This window comes from Epinephelus moara, chromosome 5 (assembly GCF_006386435.1).
Source record: "Epinephelus moara isolate mb chromosome 5, YSFRI_EMoa_1.0, whole genome shotgun sequence".
NCBI lineage: Eukaryota > Metazoa > Chordata > Actinopteri > Perciformes > Serranidae > Epinephelus > Epinephelus moara.
In genome coordinates, this window is record NC_065510.1 from 27,772,270 (window position 1) to 27,793,479 (window position 21,210).

A 21,210-nucleotide genomic window follows, 5' to 3' on the forward strand; every position below is an offset into this window, starting at 1 on the left:
TCATTATTACCAATTTATTTATTAAAAGGGAGATTTACACGTTGCAATATAGTGATTGAAAGGTTGTGAAAATTCCCGTCTAATATGTAGAAACTCATATATTCATCAGCCTGCTTCCAACCCACACACACGTTACAAACACACGCAGTCTCACACCATTAATAATTTACCTCAGAGTTATGCCCGATATAACGACAGGAAAAGCAACAATCAAACCTTCAACAATCTACAAATGTTTGCAGCAGTTTGACAGAGATACTGGGTCCCAATTTTTTTTTCTGTTAGCTTTCTAAAACACATTTCTTGAAAGTAGAATAAAGAGAGAAGGACGATGCTACAGACAGCTGTAGAGACACTCTGGTAGTTTAGACATTTGAATACAGTTCACAGCCCTTACTTAGTTATAGCTTTAGGAATGAGGCACGACATTACTGTCATTTACAGCGCACACAGTCACTCACTGACCTCACTCAACTCACTCACACACGCACGCACACTCATACACATACACACATACACACCCTCGGTGCAAAATCAGGTAGTTAAAATCCACAGTTAAAATTAAAAGACTACTCCACAGATCATTCAACAGAGTATTAATGTTTTCTAAGGATGGGTAAAAACATAGTGACTTCTATAAATTAAATCAGTTTTCTCAGTGTGATAAAAAGTGACCACAGTCAACATTACTGATGACACCTCTAAGACAAGTGATGATTAAAAACTAATATGGTTTAAAATCTAAGAACACAGCTGATTATTTCATTTACATTTTAAATTATGGCTTATTGCAAACTTAATATACCACTTCTATGCCTATACAGGAACACGCAGTGTGTGATTTCATGGATAAAAACAACACATGACAGACGACAATGTTAAAAAGTTCTCTGTGGAGGACGACAGGTTTAAAGGGACTCTGCAGGTTAGATCGTAGTACGTGTTTGGATTCTTTGTGTTCTCATCTAATCGCGTTAGGCTGGAGTAGTCTGTATAGATGAAGGCCGAGAGAAGTTAACCATGCAGTGTTCAAGTCACACTGCTTCACCCAATATTAAAAGCAGGATTCTGCACCCAGTGGACAGGTGGAGATCGACTGGCCCCTCTTGGGTCGATTCACACAGCCAGGTCCAGTTCAGGAAAACATGGACCATCCGTCTGGGTCGGTTGAGTCCACCCTCTTAAGCTCAGTGTGCCAGGATGAGAGGATCAGACAGAGAACCAGGTCGGAGGTCTCACTAGTGAGCGGCCTGGGCTGCACCTTCGGGCTGCTCCTGCTGCTCTCTCTTTTTCATCGCCTCGATCACTGCCATCTCCTTGGCCTCCTTCTTCTGGTTCCTGGCTTCAAACTGCAGCCTGGGAACACACAAGGTGACGTGAATAAACATGAGATAAAAACATAAACACTGTAAAGAGTCAAAATAATCTCTACAGTGAGAATTAAAGTGCAGATAAAGACGATAATGAAGTGTCCATCTGCGTTCTTTACTGGATTTTTCAAATGGAAACACCCACTCAGTTGTCAGCAACAAGCAGAGATGTCGGTTAAGACAGTGATTGCTGATATAAATTACAACAACTTAAAGGGTTACTTCAGATCTTTTTAAATGTTATCCATATTCAGTGTAATATTTTCACAGCTCTACCTTGCTATCAGGCAATCATTTCTGATGGGGAATTGAAGTAGCTATATAACTCTGTTGAAAGCCACCTAATCTCTCAAGACAGATTCTGCAATTTACATTGTAGAATCTGTCGGCAGCCCTGTGTGAAAGACGACTACAGAGAGGGGGGAGGGCGGGGCTTTGAGTTTGAACATGCTGCGCTTTAGCCAATCACAATGGAGGGGGCGTGGCCGAGACGTGCAGGTGTCCCCAGGAAATGTGTACCTACAGAAACGGCAAGCTCCGCGTCCATAGCGACCGCTCCACCCAAAACGCCGTCTCATCAACGTGAAAAAAATATTTTTTCCAGCGGATGTCTTAATTACAACATGATTGAGCTAACTGGAGTAGTTTCATGTCGTATCCGACAACGGGAGGCTTTTAACAGATGACGTCCTGATGTTAGCTTTGCTAACTGTCCCTGTCAGCTGCAGCCACTGATGCTTTCTAGACATCGTGATTTCCCATAACTGAATAAATACCACACATAGCAACACAAAACTGCTTTGCTAGCTCACTCATGTTGTAACTAAAATATCCGCTGGAAAAAATATTTTATTCACAGACCATTTATTGAGTTATTACCTTATTTTTATACAGTCTATGATTATTACAGACACGGCTAACGTTAACAGCTAACGGTTAGCCCAGCTAATCTACGATAACCATGTTAATTACAAAACACAGAAATAATAACGTTTGTTCAATCATTGTGTTTATAGACTTAACAAACATCAGATTAGTCTACACGGTGATACAGTGACGTGCAAAATGTGATATATAGCTAAACTCTGCTGGTTTTCTACCCGAAGTATTTGTAAACAACACGGCGATTCCCTGGGGGCACCGCCAGAAGTGAAGGGCGTGAGCGATCGCCGAGGCTCCTGCACTTCCATTAGTCGAAAAACTCCGGGCTGTGCCTCCAGAGGTAAAGGAAGAAAAAAAAATTTTTTTTTTTTTTTTTTTTACCAATGGTTTTGCAGATTGAAAGCCGCCAGACTCCTTTGACAAAAAGACAGTGGACATTGGTCCATAGACTTTGCTGTGAAGGAAGCACTCTTGATTTTCATGCTACTCTTTGGTAAAGGGAGCTGTGGACGTGATGCAGCAGCACAGAGGAAGAGAAACTTTCCCATAAGGGTCCGAAATAATAACTTCTTCTCTCTTCTTCTTGGAGGTGGTGGATTTACAGTTCACGGATACTTAATAAGACACAGTCTATGTCTTTTGTTTGATATCTAGTGTCGGTAAAAAATCTTGTTGCACATTTCCCATCTGTCTTGGCGCCATTAGCTTGTTTACTATATTACATGAATGCTGTTGTCATACTGAACATCCCGCTGAGCCCCGTTCAAACTTAAAACCTTCATATGGAAAAGAAAACAAACAAACAAAACAAAACAATTTGTTGAATATTTACATTAAACAGCCAAAGCTGATTCGACTGACACAATTCTGAATGGCGTAAAGCCCTAATCTTTAGAAAGGCTTGGGAAAATAACATTTTGATGCTGAAAAATACATAATTCGACCAAAATTTGAAAGTTCAGATTTGAATACATCAGGAACATTAGTGGGAAGAAGAGGAAAAAAGGCCTGCCCTTTGAGTTCAGAAGAATGAGGAGGAACTGACCTGTTTGCAATGATCCTCTGGACAATGTCATCAGTAGTGAGATTGTTCCCACTATCGATTGTCCTGAATATCCCCCTCTTCTTGGGCTCCTGAGGGCAGAACACAGATGGTTATATCAAACTATTGCAAGGCTTCTGTCATCGTCCATGAATGATGAGGTCCACCCATTAACTAATTAGAGCAATATTAAAATCTAGAATGGAACATTTGATATATGTGTAACACACTCCCAAACAGCTCTCTGCACCCTCTTCCTATCCATTTCCACTCTTTTTCCGTGTTCACGCAGAGGGTCTGCCACATTAAGTGCTGTCCCAAACCGACCAGTAGGGGGAGGAAGTGGGTTATGAAACCCTCCAACAGTGAGCCTGAACTAAGGGTGGGGGAAATTTCCGATTCTTAGATGCATCGCGATTCGGATGTGGACGAATCTGAATCGATTCACAAACGTCCAAATTTCGATTATTTAAATCTGTTAATTAGAGTAATACAGAAGGTTCTAAATAATGCGGAACTAAGAAGCGCGGTACGTGTCATCTCCGGGACACTTTGGGATGCGCACCTGGAGCAGACACGCCGACACGCGCACAGAGGAAAACAAACATGGCTGACCGCCACCCACCTCGCCGTGAGATCCGAACAGCTCCTTCTAATTTAACAGCTCCTTCTACAACGTTGACGGCGGAAGCGAACTGGACAAGAGCCACGTTATATGTAAGCTGTGTCGTGCTAAAATAAAATACTTTGGCAACACAACAAACATGAGAAGCCATGTAACTCGATTCCACCTGACGGAGGAGTCAGGGAGACGGCAGGCTGTTGTTGCTGCGGCAACTAGTGGCGCTACCGACCAGAGAACAATCGAGGAAGCAATTAGAAAGCTGCCACCCTCATCGGAAAAGGCGAAGCGAATTACGAAGGCCATCGCGGCATTTATTGCCAAGGATTTGCGTCCTTATTCTGTCGTGGAAAATCAGGGATTTCGAGCACTGCTGCATACACTGGAGCCCAGATACACCATCCCATCCCGACGCTATTTCACCGACACTCTACAACCAAACCAAAACAGAAGTCATGGCCTCACTGTTGAAGGCAGGTAGGAACGCAGTTACATGTGATGCGTGGACGTCTGTCGCCACCGAATCATTTGTTACTCTAACTGCGCATTTTATCTTGTGATTTAAGATACCTGTTGTTACCTTTGGTTCCGTACAACGAAGTTGTAACTTTCCAGTTTGCAAGCATTTCCATTTATATGTTTAATAAAATATAATGGAAATGAATTCAACTCTTTCTTATTACAAATGCACTGTTTTTAAAAATTGCAAGTGTTGAATGCTTATTCAGTGAGACAAAAAGAAATGTGTGTTGTGAAAAAGTGCATCAATATACATAAATTAAAGATGCATCAATAATCGTTTTATAATCGAATCGTAGCCCCTGAATCGTAATCGTAATCGAATCGTGAGGTGCCCAAAGATTCCCACCCCTAGCCTGAACCGATGCCAACTTACTGCCCGTGTGCAATGCAGACCTGTATTTGTCATGGAAGATTCTCCGACAAATAAAGGAATGCCAACTGTTCAAACTAAGACAGACATTTATTATTGTCATACAGAAGTTGACATCTTAAATGCTACATTTTATTTAGGGGCAAATATACCCCTCTCTAGTCTTTATAAAATGGTAGTCATGTATATTTTTTAGTAAAGTGTAACAGGAACTTGCAAAAACGGAGCAGCTTATAAACACCAGAGTGAGAAACAAGAAGACGTTAACAAAAGTAACGGACAAGAAATGTCACCAATGAATCTCAGGAATAAGTTTCATTCCCTTTTATGTATTATTCATTTGTTTATTCATTTATTGATTAATCAAATAAAAGCGATACATATATTTTTCTCCATGGTTACCAAATACAACGACAGCTCCTTTTTCCACCACAGAGAGAGAGATAAAGCTTGGCCTTGTGTTTACAGCCTACACCTAGATGAAGGGTGTAGGCTGTAAACTTTATTCCTTTATTCAGCACTTTATTAAGTCTCAGGCAACGACATAGGGAGTATCAGTGACCAGTTTTTGATGACATGTAGCTTATTGTAAATCAGACAAACAAGAGCATCTGCTAATAAAGATTTAACCTCAACTTAGTTTGTGGTGTATGTCTGCATTATTTCTCTTCTGCTTATTGCTTTGTGTGTTTGTGTAGGCCACAGATACAGAGCAATTAGACAGATAAGTGATATTCAGTATGTATGACAAGGTGTCCCAGCACAAGAAGACAATCGACCAGCGTAACCAGAGCTGTGCACTCAGAGCAGTAATCTTAAAGAATATTGGGGGTCCATTTCATATGCTTAAGAACACTTGCCTTATTGTGAATCAGACTCTCGAATCTAAATCATAAACACATATATAAATACAGCACAATTGCAGGTGTTGCTGCAGAGACAAAAGGAGCCTGTACTCACAGCGTAGGGGTCTGACGCATCCTTGTCTGGAAACACCTCTGTCTTGCCGTGGCACACCAGGTCAACCTGCATAGTTGTACAAACACATCTGGTTAAACCACACATCATGTGTAGAGATGTAAATGAAATTCTTCCAGCATGTAAGTTCATCTGCATTACATTCACTGAAAAATACAGTCACTGAAGAGCCCAACGCTGGCAGGCGGCCTGCTCTCCTCTGGTTCTCTAACCAGATTCTTATTATTTTGCACGTAAACTTGTGTCTACTGTCAGTTTTGCCAATTGAAACCTGTTAACTTTTTCATTAATTCACCTGAGGATTTTCAAACCGTTAACATTTGAAGAAAAAAAGGCTGTGGTAATGATTTGTCATCCACCTACAGGGTAATCTGACAGATCTTAATGTTCTGAAGCTGAAGGTACTTCTGCTGGTATTTCAACTGTCCACAGGAGGGCGCCATACGACTCAGTATTAGTCCCTTTCTGAGATTTACAATGTACATAAATTATTATATATTATATTATATATATATATTATTATAGGAAGAACCTTTCAAATGCAGGAACCACACAGTGATGTATTGTCCTCCTGGTCTACAAAGTCAAAAGATTTTAGTAATCCTTAACCTGTATTTAATCCCATTATGTCAAAACTCTGATCTGAAATTAGTTTTAAAAAAGTTTTAAAAATTCAGTCATGTATTTGTCTAAATCCGAGACTAGTAACTTCTGAAATTTTGACGACCCCCTATTAAAATACTGTCCTTCTTTAAATGCTTTGAGCTCATACTGGATGACAGTTTATTAAAACTGGGTTATAACTTTAAAACAAGTCCTGTTTTACTTCTTTTTTTTTTTGGTAAGAAAAAGATGTTGACTTAGCTGAACTCTTTTGCTGATATAATATTTTGAGGATGAACTACTCTAGTTTACTGATATATTGTCCTGTGCTTAATACTGCCTTAAAACTACTAGTAATTTAACTGTACTGTAATTTACATGCCTTCTCCTTCATTTATAAGGGTATCTCCCAGAAGCTTCCATCATATCTTTTATCAAATTTACACACACCACTGACGTCAAAGTACAGCCTGCACCCTTTGTAGAAGAGCTCTTATGTGGGAAACTACATCTGCTTGGCATAAACTACAAAAAAGTATAAAATGCAGACACTTGTCACCTTACATGTAAATAAAGTGACGTACAATTAAGGAACTGAAATGGGATGGTAATAATGTTTTAATAATTAGGTCTAGTTTATGTAAAATAATTAAGCTGATATTTGGGCCAAGAGTTTTTAAAATTAAGGTGCCCTCCTGGTGAAATAAAGGTCAAATAAACAATATAAAAACTGCATTATCAGAAAGTAATTCAAAGGAAACTCACCTTAAAATGATCGAGCAGGTCTTTGCCAACTGCGTAGGGAGCACCAATCACCACCTCTGACACATACTATAGATAAACAGGCAAGAAGAGAGGTTCATAGTGAGAAGTTTACTTTCCTAAGGATTAAACTTTTCATGCCAGTGCCTCCCAGTCTGTGCATTCCTGTTAAAATGTTAAAGATTAACTGGAAAGCATCTTTTGGATACGACACAGCTCAAGGGTGAAAGTGTTTTTACTGTTCACTGCCTTCATTTTGGAAAATTGTATAACTGTATATTTCCATCATCGGGCATTAAGTAAAAACTGATGGTGGCTTTAGGATTGTGTAACATGTTCGTTTTGTGTAATGTTCTCATAACAAACACACACAGTGCAGATGGGCTACAGAGACGCATTGTTCTGGACTGATAGCTGACCAGCAGGAATGGAGGGAACAGAGCCAAGTTCAGCCTGCTGCAATGTGGCTTTCCAGAGCAGAAATACATCCCACTGTGCTGTACATTTAGAGAGGACTGTGTGTGTGTGTGTGTGTGTGTGTGTGTGTGTGTGTGTGTGTGTGTGTGTGTACTTACCCGACAGGCCAGGACACTCAGTGTCCTCTCGTGGATGTTCATGATCGGATAGTTCTTCCCCTTGTACCGATTCACTTCCTGAAGAGAATGTAGACAACATTTAATACTTTTACATTTTTACCTTTTAGATAATTTAGCCAACACACTTTGATCAAACGGCCAGGACTTAACTTGTTCCAAATGTTTCTATAGCTTCTTTGCACATGACATCATACATCATACGTGCACTGTCCAACTGGAGGACAGGCAATCAGAGGCAAAGATTAACTCGCCTGCACAAAAAAATAAGATTTCTGCTGCTTACAGGATATAAAGGGAAGAACTTAAGGGGGAAAAAAAAGGTCACTGAGAATCTTTTTGCGCATGAATTTTGTGCATCATAGTGGTCATGTGATTGCAAAAAAGCTATTGAAGACTGCTGACGCAGCAGGGAGGGGTTAATGCTCTGTTAAGATGTGTGTGTGAGTGCATGTCTGTGCTAGGTGTACCTGGTCAAAGTGAAGACCCACGATGACGTAGGGCTTCTCCGCCTGCTTATAGACCATCTCTAAGAAGTCAACATGGCCGATGTCTGTGAGAAGCTTATGGTCAAGGCAACAACAAAAACAACATGCAACACGAAATGATTTCTACCAGTGCTCATGTTATTTCTGCATGATGAGGATACGGAAGAGGTCAAACGCCCCGGCCACATAGATGATGGTGTCTCCGGGCTGAGGCTCTGTTCCTGAGGCAAACTGGATGATCTTCTGGGACGTCTGGAGGAACTGTGAGACTCCTGTCCACGGACTGTGGCCTTTAGGACCCTGGAACACAACAAAAGCATTTCAGTGGGAAAATCTAATAAACAGTTGGTGGTGTCTCACTTGATGTAAGATATTCCATCGCTAACATATATTCTTTATAATGCTGATTCATTTATGTGATGAGGTCTGACTGAAATTAAACCCATGCTACTCACTTTTCCAAAGTTGTCTGTGTGCTGCTGGTAATCTGGGTTATCCTGTGGAAATTATTAGAAGAAAAGATGAGACCAAAAACCAAAACAAACATTGCACATACACATGCAGACACTAAAAGGGGATTTATAGTCGTTGCCACCACAGTTGACATGCACCCTGTTTATAAATATAACCACACATCAGGACTAGCACGAGATAGACCGCCACTACTCTATATTAAGAATAACGACAGAATGTAGAAACAATCACTGTGGGGAATGTAATCCAAGAACAATACAGCCTGGTCAGTTCGATACATGAGTCTGCAGAGGTGCTATCAGTGGGTGAAATCCAACGCTGGACATTAACTAACAACCTACTGCTGTAAAGCCTTTGTGCTTAGTTAAACGCAGCTTAACTCACCAAGTTACTGTGATGGGCTTTGGTCATCAGCAGCATCCTTCCCACTAGGTCAGTGGTCGAGACGCCCTGTGTGCGTCTACATTCCCGGTAACGGCCTTCACGCTTCACCTCTGCATATGTGTCCTTACCATCCACCGTCAGCGTGATGTCATCTGGTAAACACAAACAATGACATTAGTCCATCATCATATCTAAAGGCTTGTTCACATCATGGGAAGCTGGATGTGAAGAGCAGCGCTCAGCTGGCTCACCTCCATGCACACAGAAGTCACAGTTGTACTTGTCCAGAGTCTCCAGGGTGGTGACGTAAGGCGCTCCCTCTACGATCTCATCCACCCACTTGATGGCGCGTACCATCTTGTAGCGTTCTTCCTGAGTGAAGACTGGAGGACCCTTGTGCTTGGAAATCTCAGCTTTGAGAGAGGATGGGAGGTAATCTGCTGTTAATGACTGGCACATCAACTACATCTGTATTGACCCTGAATTCCTGCTTTGCTACAATGCAAACACTCCACACTCCTGAAAACCCAATTTTTAAGTAAATCATTGACAAGACTGTTTTAACACTCTCTTGGTCGTTAACAACTGTTTTGATGTTTTCCCGTCAGGATTTCGATCACACCACAACACAGAAGCTGCTGTTGATATGGTCTTGAATGATACCTACTTAAATACGGTCAGTGGAAAAGTTTCAGTCTTGGTATTATTAGATCTCAATGCTGCAGCCGGCACAGTCGACCACAACGTATAACTAGATCTGCTGCTCCATTAAGAGGCGAGCAAGCCTCTCATATCATCTGGGACGAATCTGCATACCGCTTACTTACTCAGTTCTTTTAAACGAGGGCTTAACACTTCTCTGTTTGCCAGTGTATTCGATTTAGTTAAACGTAGGGCTATTTATTCATATGTTGCACTGCACTATAGCTGCACTGTATTTTTTCTTCTCTTTTTCTTGTCTTTAGTGCTTTTTTGTCTTTCGTTTAGTACTCTGAATTGCATTGTTGTTGAAACTTGCCTTACTTTATGCATTACAGCAGTGAAGCAGGGCTCTGACTCTGTTTTCTTGTCCTTTAACTTTCTGTCTACACTAGGAGTGCGAGTGCGTGTGCGTCACGTTACGTAGATTGGCATACTTTGTAATAACCTTGCACTTGACTTTTAGTAAATATCTGATCAGTGTTATAATACCAGTATAAGGCAGAGCATGACGGACTGCCAGAGCTGATTAGATTACTTCTCCTGCACAGCATCCCCATCACCTGGTCATGTTACTCATTCCTCCCCCTGAACATATTCATTCAGCTTTATTATTTCATGTCTTTTGCTACCGTGTTTCAACTTGGCAAAAAGTAAAGTGTCAAACCTTGATTTAAAATCAGTTTACTTCAAGCTAAGTAAACAGATCCTCAAGACTGCTGTCATACAAACATTTGCAGCTCGCATCCATGTTTGTATTATAAAGGTGACATTAGAAAAGTAAACATTTACATCTGACTGCTGCTCAGCCTATAAAAAGTAACCAGAGGTCTCATACTATCTGAGAAGCTTACAAGTAATACTGGAAAATGATTTCACGATTCTAAAGCAGGTTAGCTCAGACTGCAGTAACCAAGAAGGACTGTGGACTTGTGGCACCAAGCTGTGTTGGTTCTGGTTTTCAATCAGGGAAATTACAGTTGATTACAAAAAGGTTTCACATAGCTATCCATATCTGAATGTGTGTAGGCGTCTTACCATCTGTATGCACTCCGACTATGAGGTAATCTCCCATGGCTTTGGCCTGACGCAGCTGGTTGGAGTGACCGTAGTGCACCATATCATAACTGTGGACACAGAAAGAAGAGACAGCACCGTCACTGACAAGGAAAAGTGATAGATATTGTAAGTGCTTGAACAAAACATTACAGAGGACAAAACCAATACAAGCAAACACACACACAACGATAAGGGATGTGGCTTTGACAATAAGTGCGCAGCAGCTACAGCTTTATTACCACTTCATTGTCTTTTAAATGTCTTCCAAAGCTGCCCTTGCAGAATAGCTTTGACTGGCCATCTCGTCCTCCTTTGCTGTTTAACATTATCTTATCTTTGACCCCTTTTTCAAGGTGACCTTGAACAGTAAAGCACAGTGTGTGGCTCTCTAAATCAAGCAGATGACATACCAAAACACAGACTGATACACATTTTAACACGGTGAGTGAAAATGATAAAGGTTAGTGGGAGAAAGGTAATGGTCAGAGGTACTGTGTGTACAATGTGCCAGTGTTTATTTATATTCTGCCATTACCTAACTTCTGCAGCCCATGTTTTGTACTGGCTTGCCTTTTTAAAAAAAGGTTGTGTTATTTCTACTCCATTATTGCAACATGTTTAAAGTCTAAGCTGACTGTATACACAAGAAAAAAAGAGAGTGATCCTAGAAAACCAATATGTTGCTCAGTTACAGTAAGGTTTGTCAGGTTTTGATTAAAATGCGCCTTTGTTCAGCACCCTGCAGCTTCACATTCCTACAGTTTCCAAACACTCATTTCTTAGGACCGTCCAGTTCACCAGCAGACTGAGCAGCTCAACGAGGTGGTTACAGGCCCAGGCTACTTAGAAAATTGTTTTAAATAATTTATTAGCAAGGGTGGGTTCATATTACACATTTCCATTTGTGCTAATTACAACTATCTGAAATAACAGTTTACCAATATGACTGACTTTAGGGTGGCCAATAACTTCTGTTGATCCTCATTTTATAGTGGAACTATAAAACTTGTAAATAATATACAAGTTTTTGAGGGAAAGAAAATATTATGTACCCAGCCACAATCCCTGCCCTCATTTTCCCAGTCGATGCAGGGATTCAAACTAGTCACATTAATTTACAATTCCATTTCTCTGACCCTCAGACTTTTTTGTTAACACTTATATGTTTGTAGGTTATTTCAAACACATCGTACAGCTTTAACAAAATACCTCATCTGTACTACTTGTGAGCACACCTCTCCCTTATAATGACATTACCACAAGCTGTTAGTCTGTGTTCCCTTAACAATAATCCCCCCGACTTCCTTCACGTCACCTGCTCAGGATCAGTTAAGACACTGCACTCCCAGCTGTAAATATATCTTCCTCAGAGTAATGTATACGCAGGAATGGGTTGACTCTTTCACAACTCTGCATTCTTGAGATATAACAAGTATATACACTAAGGGGATGCCTCATTTTTACAAGTGTACTGTGACTTTTAAGATGTTTTAAAGCCGCTGGAAAACTAAATTATCTTTAAATTTAAAGATCTCTTTCAATAGAGTCAGAGAAAGCTACCAAAATGTCTTTTAAAATGTTCACAAATTCATGCATACTGCATATTTGTAAAATGAGTTAATCGATCAATCAAACAATCAATAGATGCCTTTTGTAAACACCATCAGCATTCTTGTAAGTGAAAGCAGTAATTGTTGGTTTGATGTGATGCATCACACAGTCTACTTCCTCTTGGCTCAGGTAACATCAACTATTTTTTTCAAGATAAATATTTTGCAGATGTCCTGACTATGGACCACTGCAGTTCCCCTGTATCTGCTACAGACTGTTGAGTAGTTATTTGGGTTTTTGATACTTACACTAAACCCCTGCAAAATAAACAGTCTGATAATATTTCATCTTTACCCCATCCCCCCCCCCCCCCCCCCACCTGCTCCTCTTTCTCTCACTTGTATACTTGTATATGCTCCCTTCATGCCCCCCTAAAAACAGGGAAACACTGCTTACCACACCAACATGCCGCTTTTACATAACACTGAACGATATGTTCACTATGCTAGTTATTTATAACCACCACATGAGATGGGCCATGTCAGACTAGCCATCAGCACTTCCTTGTGCAGCGAGTGAGTCCAGGAGACAATTTATGCATTGCACATTCAGAGTAGGTTATACTCATGAGTTGGCTCCGAGTGTCACAACCAACTTTCAGATGTTTGTGTCAGTGACAGACAGACACACAGATAGTAAATAAATGCCCTGAAGTGACGTAATTACCGACTTCATTTGACTACCCATTTCAAGTGGTCCAACTACCCAAACCATCAGACATCAACGCTGCCAAGACTTTTACCTTAGACAACCTTGAAGGCAGGATTCGAGGCATTAAAAGCAGAATTAACCATATGAGACATCAGAGTGAGGGTTGGGCCTGCAAACAGCGGCGAAATTTGGGCGTGTCAGGCATTTTCCCAAGAAATGCACGTGAAGGCAGCCAAAACATTTCCTCAGAGTGAGCTGCAGGACATTTGGGTGTGTTTAAAACTACTTACAACTACTTATTTGCCTACAACTTCCGTGTGTAGGCAAATAAGGCTTCATAGGTTTTCATCTTTAGGTCCTTTATGACCTTTAATAAACATAATGTCAGTTCTGTTTGGGCATAGTTTCATACAGATACATTTCAAAACATCATTCATAACCTCAGCTTTACTGTGAGACTATGACACTGTGGACTCAGAGGACCTTGTCCCTGATTACCCCATGCCATTGTACCATAAAACTGATGATAAATAACGTTATAACGTTATATGACTGCAGCCGGTGTACTAAGGGAACATTTTGCAATTGATTTATAAATGGCTAAATTATTTAACTTACGTTGGGCTGCTATCCATTGCTTAAAAAAATAAGAAAATAATAACAACTAGGTCATTTTGAGAGCAACATTAGCTGTAACTAACACGGTAGTTAACGTTAAGTTACTTAGGTATGACCAAACAGTTAAACTCCTGTTGCTACCTGTTAACTGCTAATGTAAGTAACGTTAGCTGGCTAGCATTAGCATGCTAGCCCACCTTTCCTCCCTACGTGTTGCATATGGACCGCGTTCAAGACAACTAACTGTGGGAAACAGTTTAATAAACCAGCACTGACAGTAACAGGAGGAGCACATAAAACTCACCAGCCGTCACACCACAACCGGACGACCCGCTTCCTTTTCTCCGGGCTACACACTGAACCACCCGGCTTTCTGCAACCGTCGTCATCCCGCTGGTCGTCGGTGGCGTGGTGACCGTTTTTGATCATTTCGACAGGTTCCGGCGAATCACTTGGTGGAAGGACAAATAAAACAAGAGGAAGGCGAAGTTTAAAAGTATTTGACTCCGGTTTCTCTCATAGATAATTGAGGAAAGGACGTCCTCTTCTCCGTCTCAGGTTCTTCAGAGCACACAGTGACACTAGCCGGCCAACGCCTCCAGCGCTACGTCATATCGAACGAATCCTCTCACGCTGACGTACGCATTACATAATCACTCCTGTCACGTGATCAGATCCAGCCTATAAACAAACCAGGAGTGGAGAGCAGCTAAGTACATTTACTCAGCTCTACAATTAGTAACTTGTGGAGTGTCCCTGTTTTGTGAGAAATATTGTTCACTATACTTCACTTCAATTATGTGACAGTGTTTTTGCATATCAGGATTGTTTTAAAACATAAATTAAACTGTTATAAATTAAGCAGATATAGAAAGCTGACTCTCACAGGGACCATTGTGCTGCATAAATACTTTCAAGTGCATTTTGGTGATACTTCATATAATTTTTAAAATAATAATAATAATATTTCTGTTTGGAATCTTGAGTGCAACCCTTTACCTACTATTTGAGTATTTTACATTGTGGTATTGCTACTTTTTACTTACTATACTCACAAGTTAATTATTTTTAGTCATACTGTTGTATATAATTGATCTTCTTTCTTTACTCCTGCAATTTTGATATTTTTATTTTTTTCCTGTATATTTCTCTTGTATATTTTAAGTTGTAGTACTACTTATTTTTGTATATATTTCATATTTCTGTTCTCATATATTTTATCTATCTATCTATCTATCTATCTATCTATCTATCTATCTATCTTAGGAAATGAGTTCCAGCAGAGCACGTCCAATAACATAACATAACAGAAGTTCATTCCTAAACACACAGACGTTTGTGGGAACGGAGTGTGACTCTCTGATGGTGGTGTCAGAGAGGAGGATGCTGTCTAAGCTACGAACTATCTTAGACAATGTCTCACACCCACTCCACCATGTGTTGGTCAGGCACAAGAGTACTTTCAGTGGGAGACTCATACCACCTAAATGTACCACTGAGCGCCACAGGAAATCATTCCTGCCTGTGGCCATCAAACTGTACAACTCCTCTGAATGGCCCTGAGACTATTTCACCCACTGTCAACATGTGCAATAATTTAATTTAACTCGTGCAATAACCCCATTTCACCTTGACTGTATATATTCTGTGTATTATCTACTTATTCTATATATATTTTGTAAATAATCTTGTTTAGGTTACAATATATATATATATATATATATATATTTATATATATATATATAATCCTGTTTATTTGAACTATATATTTGTAAATACTCTTGTTAAATTTCTTATGTTTTCACTTATCTTTCCACTCTTGCAAGGAGCACCTGTAACGCAAATAATTTCCCCTCATTGATCAATAAAGCATTTCTGATTCTGATTCTGATTCTGATTCAGACACAGCTATTAAAAGCAGGGGTGTCAAACATTTGGCCCAGGGGCCAGAACCAGCCTGCCAAAGGGTCCAATCTGGCCCACTGAATGACCTTGCACACCTATAATGATGCATTTGTGAAGGCTGAGAGGTGCCAGGTTTCAGGACCAAGTTAAACACTGAGCGGCTTTCTTCATGTAAAATGCTGCTTCAGAGGCTTTCCGATCCCGACCAGAGTACAGTTGTTTTCTTTCACTTTAGTTTGGTGTGATAATGGCAGGATTACTACACAAGAGTGGAAATGTATAGAAAAATGCACATGTAATGGCAGTGAGTGGTCAACTGACTGAATGTGGAAACACTGAGAAATATTGTTGAAATTGCTTTTACTCCTCTGAAGACATCATCACAGGCTGTTTGTCACCTGATCTTACTATATAATGACGAAAACTCTGTCTGTGTGTGTCTGTCCCACGTTTTTCTCCTCACTGACTTTGTCAATCCATGTGAAATTTGGCACAGTGGTAGAGGGTCATGGGAGGATGCGAATGAAGCAATATTACATCAATTGGCCAAAGGGGGGCGCTATAGCAACCGATTGAAATTGCAAACTTTGAATGGGCATATCTCATGCCCCGTATGTCGTAGAGACATGAAACTTTGCACAGAGATGCCAGGAACAAATTTGCCACAAGAACCCATAACTTCCAGTTATATAGATTTTCTGCCATTTTGAATTTTTTGAAAAACACTTCAAATCGATCTCTTCCTAGGAAGTTTGACCGATCCAGGGCCGGTGTAAGTACCGAATGTGTCCGGGCTGCCAGATTTGTCCGGGGTCCCGCGCTAACTGATGATGTCACGCATTATGATTGGCTTTATGGCAGTCACAAATCCTGATTGGTTGTAGCCATGGTTGTGGCTGGAGGTTTGAGGAAATAGTTGTAACGTTAGAGAGTTCGAGGAAAGAAATAAAAATAATTCGGATTAGCCTTCTTTTAAGTTAGCATGAAGCTAACGGCTAACGGCTAATAATAAAATGGCTAAAAAGAAGAGAACTGCATAAGAAACATAAGAAATTACTGTTAGATCGGCTCGGGGTTGGAGGGCGTCTCGCAAATCAATGTACAATGTATACAGTGTATACTATATTTAGAGTATTTTTACTGCTCTAGAATAGAATGGAATACTTTATTTGCCATGTCAACACAAGGTTGATTGGAATTTGTCTTAGTGTAGTCAGGTTAAAAAGGCATATTACACACAGGAACACATAGTACTGTACATGAAAGACAGATACATGGACTCACATTTAAAACACATAAACTCACATTTAAAACACATAAATACAAGATGAGCAGACCTTGTGCTATTGCAACTTCCTTAAAAGTGTCTTAGTGCATTATAGTCCTTCAAGTACAGATCAGATAAAGTGTTTTACATACAGTACAGTTTAAAGTGCGTTTAGTTCAGTATTATTGTGCTACAGGGTGATCGGGCATTGAGGTGTTTAATGGCCACAGGGTATGGGCTATTACATAAGCGGGATGTTCTCCCACCTAGACTTTTAAATCTTTTCCCAGAAGGAAGAAGCTGGAAAAGGGGTTTCGCAGGGTGGGAGGGGTCAGCTAGCAATTTCTGCACCCTGTCGCTCATTCAGGAGTCGTAGATGGAGGCCACAGAAGGAATCTCACATCCAATGACTTTTGATGCAGTTTTTGCCACCCTTTTCAGCTGCTTCCTCTCTGAGGCAGTACAATTGCTGTACCAGACCGTGATGGAGAAGACTAGATCACTCTCCACCACGGCATGGTAAAATTGGAGCATTGCCTCCCTTCCTACACCAAACTTCATGAGCTGGTGCAGAAAGTGAAGTCTTTGGTGGGCTTTGCTTATAAGTAGGCTGGTGTTGACTTCCCACTTTAGAGTGTGGCATATGGTGGTGCCAAGAAATTTAAAACTAGAGACTCTCTCAACTATCTGGTCATTAATGACCAAAGGAAGGTGGGCTGCCCCTCCCTTTCTAAAATCAACTAATTTCTTTTGTCTTAGCAACATTTAAAACAAGGTCATTCACTTTACACCATGTCACCAGAGCATCCACCTCAGCTCTGTAGTCTGATTCATTATTACTAGTGAGCCCTACAACAGTTGTGTCGTCTGCTTACAAACAATCAGTAGCCAAAGTAACCAGAGCAGCACCATGTCGCCATTCTCCAGCGCCATTATGTCATTCAGCATTTACCTTTCCCTCAGACAGCCCATTTTAACAGGGCCATTAACGTCTTCGGTTCCCCATCTATGCTCTTGTCAAAGCCACCAGACTCCTTTTAGAAAAACATTAATTTTAGCTTGCTTAAAGTTAAACGCTAGAGTGACGCTAAAGTCACACAATAACACAAAGTGACTGATAGGGGCAGCGGTAGACCAGCAACTCCTGTATTCAGCAATTTTAAATTGCTGTATTTCTCAATGAAGTCTGGCATTAAAGAGAGCAATATAACGGCTTCATTTTCCCGTTGGGAATCACTGTCTGACATTAAGTCAAAGCAGTGAAAATACTCTCAATATAGTGTACACTGATTTTTTTGTGGTTGCTTAGATTAATTTTGCTGCTGACCCCTCCACAGCAGTAGATTACTTAGCTCCTATGTCCGACTCCAGCCTGCTTCACCAAACTGAAGGCTTGCAGACTGACATTTACTGTTTGTTGTATACTGTTTATAGATAAGTAACCTGACAACCCCACCTCAAAAAAATCTGAACTATACCTTTAAGTGGATGTCATACGCCTCAATAACACTAGATACTGTAAGTTAAGTGTCTTCCATTCCAAAGGTATCCATTCACAAGTCACCCAGTCTGTATTATAAACAAAAACATTTAATCAAATAAGTTAAACAGTTGACACAAATAAAAAACAATTCCAAGCACAAATCATTGACTCTTGCACAACTCAAACCATATGGCTAATAAGAGTTTAAGATAGATCACTGTCAAGTCCAATTTTTGAGTCAAGTGTACGATATTATTACCAGGGTGCAAAATTAACTGTCTTTGTCCACCAGCCAAATGGCTAGCAACCCAATGATGACCATAGTTTATTTGGTGACGAGTGAAGCAGATCTACCAGCCACTTGCATATTTCACCAGCACTTGACTAGCGGATGGGGCTAATTTTGTACCCTGATTATTACTGATATTAGTTCACTAGCAAAGGCCAGTACAACAACAATGCAGATGATCAATACACAACTTGAAATGAGGAACACAGTCTCACATCTATAGCATCTTTTTTGTAAGAGGTCTTCACATTTATTTTACATCTTGTTAGACTTTTAGGAATGTTGAACACTAGCTTATAGCGGCAAGTCAGGCCTTCAATAACTTCTGACACTATGCAGGTACAGGGTGAGATTATTAATAACACTGGATCTTCCTGAGACAAATTAATAAACACACACATTTGGATGGTTCCTCTCACTTACGTAAACAGTAACTTGATAGGACAAACTAACATCTAATCAAAATTTAAGTAAAAAATCAAAAATCAGCTTTCTTTCCTACACTTCTGTAGACACAGAAGTGACAGCAGCAGAGTCTCTGCATCGTCTGCAGAGAAGTTGAGACAAAAATGTAAACATAGGCAGATTCAGCTTCAGTAAACTAAGGTACAGTAGCTGTACGACCTAGCCTGAAAACCTGAGGATGAATGACAGCAGACTGAATGTTGACTGTGAGTTCAGGAAATATTTTAAGTAAACCAAAATACCTTTAAAATAAAAAAACAACCCAAATAAGCTGTTGTTAAAAAAATGTACATTCAACAAGGCGAGTTTTAAACGTCTGAAAAAGACTACAAAAATATCTTACTCTAAGAATACATGTAGAAAATGTTTGGCCTTCTGAATCTCTTTCAATCTCTTCGCCATAAAAGCTGTGACAGCACCGAAATTGAAAATTGGCCATTTGTATGCTGCGATTATTCTACTTGCGTTTGCCACTCGTAAATGCCAAGTCATTTGGGTTCCACTGAATGACAACCACTTCCTTTGAGCATTTAAATACAGTAACTTCCACTTTAGACACCAGTATTACAATGTTAAAGTTAGCTAATACTCAAACCAGCAGCATGTTGCACATTTAATTAGTTACTGCAATGCACCAATACCAACTTGGTAAAAATACAAATTTAACCGAGGTTGCAAGTGATACTCCACCAAAAACATTATCCTCTGAGGATCATTCACCACCTGGAAGCTTTAAAGACGGCTGTAAAAAATTTATGCCATTGAAAATATAGGTGTTTGTGATATACTGACCATACAAAGGGACAGCAGAAATAATGCTGCAGGAGTGGGATCAAAACTGTCTTTTGAAATCTTTCATCAAAACGTTTCACTACTGGTATTCACCGTGACTGTCTGGATCAAAGCTGATAGCTTACGTTGTGCATCAATGAGGAAACCTTGCTGCCACTGTTTGAGCCGACAGGGTGTGACAAAAATGATATACTTATGTCAATCAAACCTTGTCGTACAGGCTCTGCTGGCTGCACTGGGCTAAGACGTAGCACCACAAACACAGCAAGTGTAGCTCCTATAAATGTAGCATAACCAAAGCCACTTTTATATCTTGCTGTCACTATTAACTGTATGTTTTATAAAAAAAATACGTTGGTGCAAAGTGCCATTTTCACATGGCAAAAACTCAAATTAATGTTTCCCTTCCCACACACACACACACACACACACTGCATGTGACTACATGACTACGTGACTACTACCAATGCAGCCGAAAAGACATAACAGCACCTAAAGTCCACCTTGTCCTCATTATGGGACTGAAATTTGAATCCCTCATTGGGATTGATCACCTGACCGCATCTTATGGGTCAGTAAAGTTCCCTTAGTTAAGCAGCTTTTTTCTTCTTCTTCCTTCCTTTACCATATCCCCGTCCAAACCAGCCGCCATGCACAGCTGTGGCTTCTTCTGCCTGCCCTCTAGAGTCAGGTAAGCAGTCCTCTTGGCCATCACATGGAGCTATGACCTCACGAGTATGGCTGTCGACCTCTTCTGGCTGCAGATGTGTGGCCAGACTGAAGATGGGATCCTCTGCCCTGATGGGACAGAAAGAGGGAAACCGAGGTTGGAGGCAAAAAAGCATAGACATATATACGTAGACGCCGCATCGAGTGGGTTTGCCCGCTGCTGCGATACATCAACGTCGCCGCCATATTGGATGTGGCAAGGCTGCGCTGTAAACTAATAGAAGTGAATGGACTTAGTTTCATAAAGCGCCTTTCTACAAAGAAATTTACGTTAATGCCTCTCGTTTATTCATCACACCAGCACCCTCACACATTGCCCTCATTCCCATGACACTAGCACCCCGCCCCCCTACCTATACTCATTCAATCCCAAACATGCCATTAACTCACAGAACACTGACATTATAACAGAACATTTACTGCAGGGTCGCTACAATACATACATACATATATATATATATAAAAACAATACACAGTATATATACACATCATATATATATATATATATATATATATATATATATATATATGTGTGTGTGTGTGTGTGTGTGT

At 40.3% G+C, this 21,210-nt stretch overlaps 1 protein-coding gene and 1 long non-coding RNA gene across 2 annotated transcripts; one reads left to right on the forward strand and one right to left on the reverse strand.

The window, feature by feature from the left end:
* On the reverse strand, positions 1-14,339 carry pcyt2 (phosphate cytidylyltransferase 2, ethanolamine). The gene is made up of 12 exons (XM_050044082.1): positions 14,033-14,339; positions 10,828-10,916; positions 9,342-9,503; positions 9,091-9,242; positions 8,688-8,729; positions 8,394-8,532; positions 8,215-8,297; positions 7,727-7,804; positions 7,155-7,220; positions 5,769-5,834; positions 3,298-3,386; positions 1-1,356 (listed from the first exon to the last, which is right to left on the reverse strand). Exons 1-12 carry the CDS (start codon positions 14,155-14,157, stop codon positions 1,239-1,241), a joined length of 1,209 nt encoding a protein of 402 aa, XP_049900039.1. The 5' UTR covers positions 14,158-14,339; the 3' UTR covers positions 1-1,238.
* LOC126390019 (uncharacterized) lies at positions 9,511-20,692 on the forward strand. The gene is made up of 3 exons (XR_007569915.1): positions 9,511-9,766; positions 11,202-11,289; positions 20,575-20,692. It is a non-coding gene; the product is annotated as an uncharacterized LOC126390019 (long non-coding RNA).
* Positions 20,693-21,210: the final 518 nt, after the last annotated feature.

Bases quoted from the DNA above. Each gene is read 5' to 3' on its own strand.
- pcyt2 (XM_050044082.1), bottom strand. From the start codon at position 14,157: ATGATCAAAAACGGTCACCACGCCACCGACGACCAGCGGGATGACGAC. The intron at 9,504-10,827 runs GTAAGACGCCTA...CCTCTCTCAAAG, and splicing joins AGTCGGAGTGCATACAGATG to CTGAGATTTCCAAGCACAAG. The intron at 1,357-3,297 runs GTCAGTTCCTCC...GTGTGTTCCCAG, and splicing joins CAGAGGATCATTGCAAACAG to GCTGCAGTTTGAAGCCAGGA.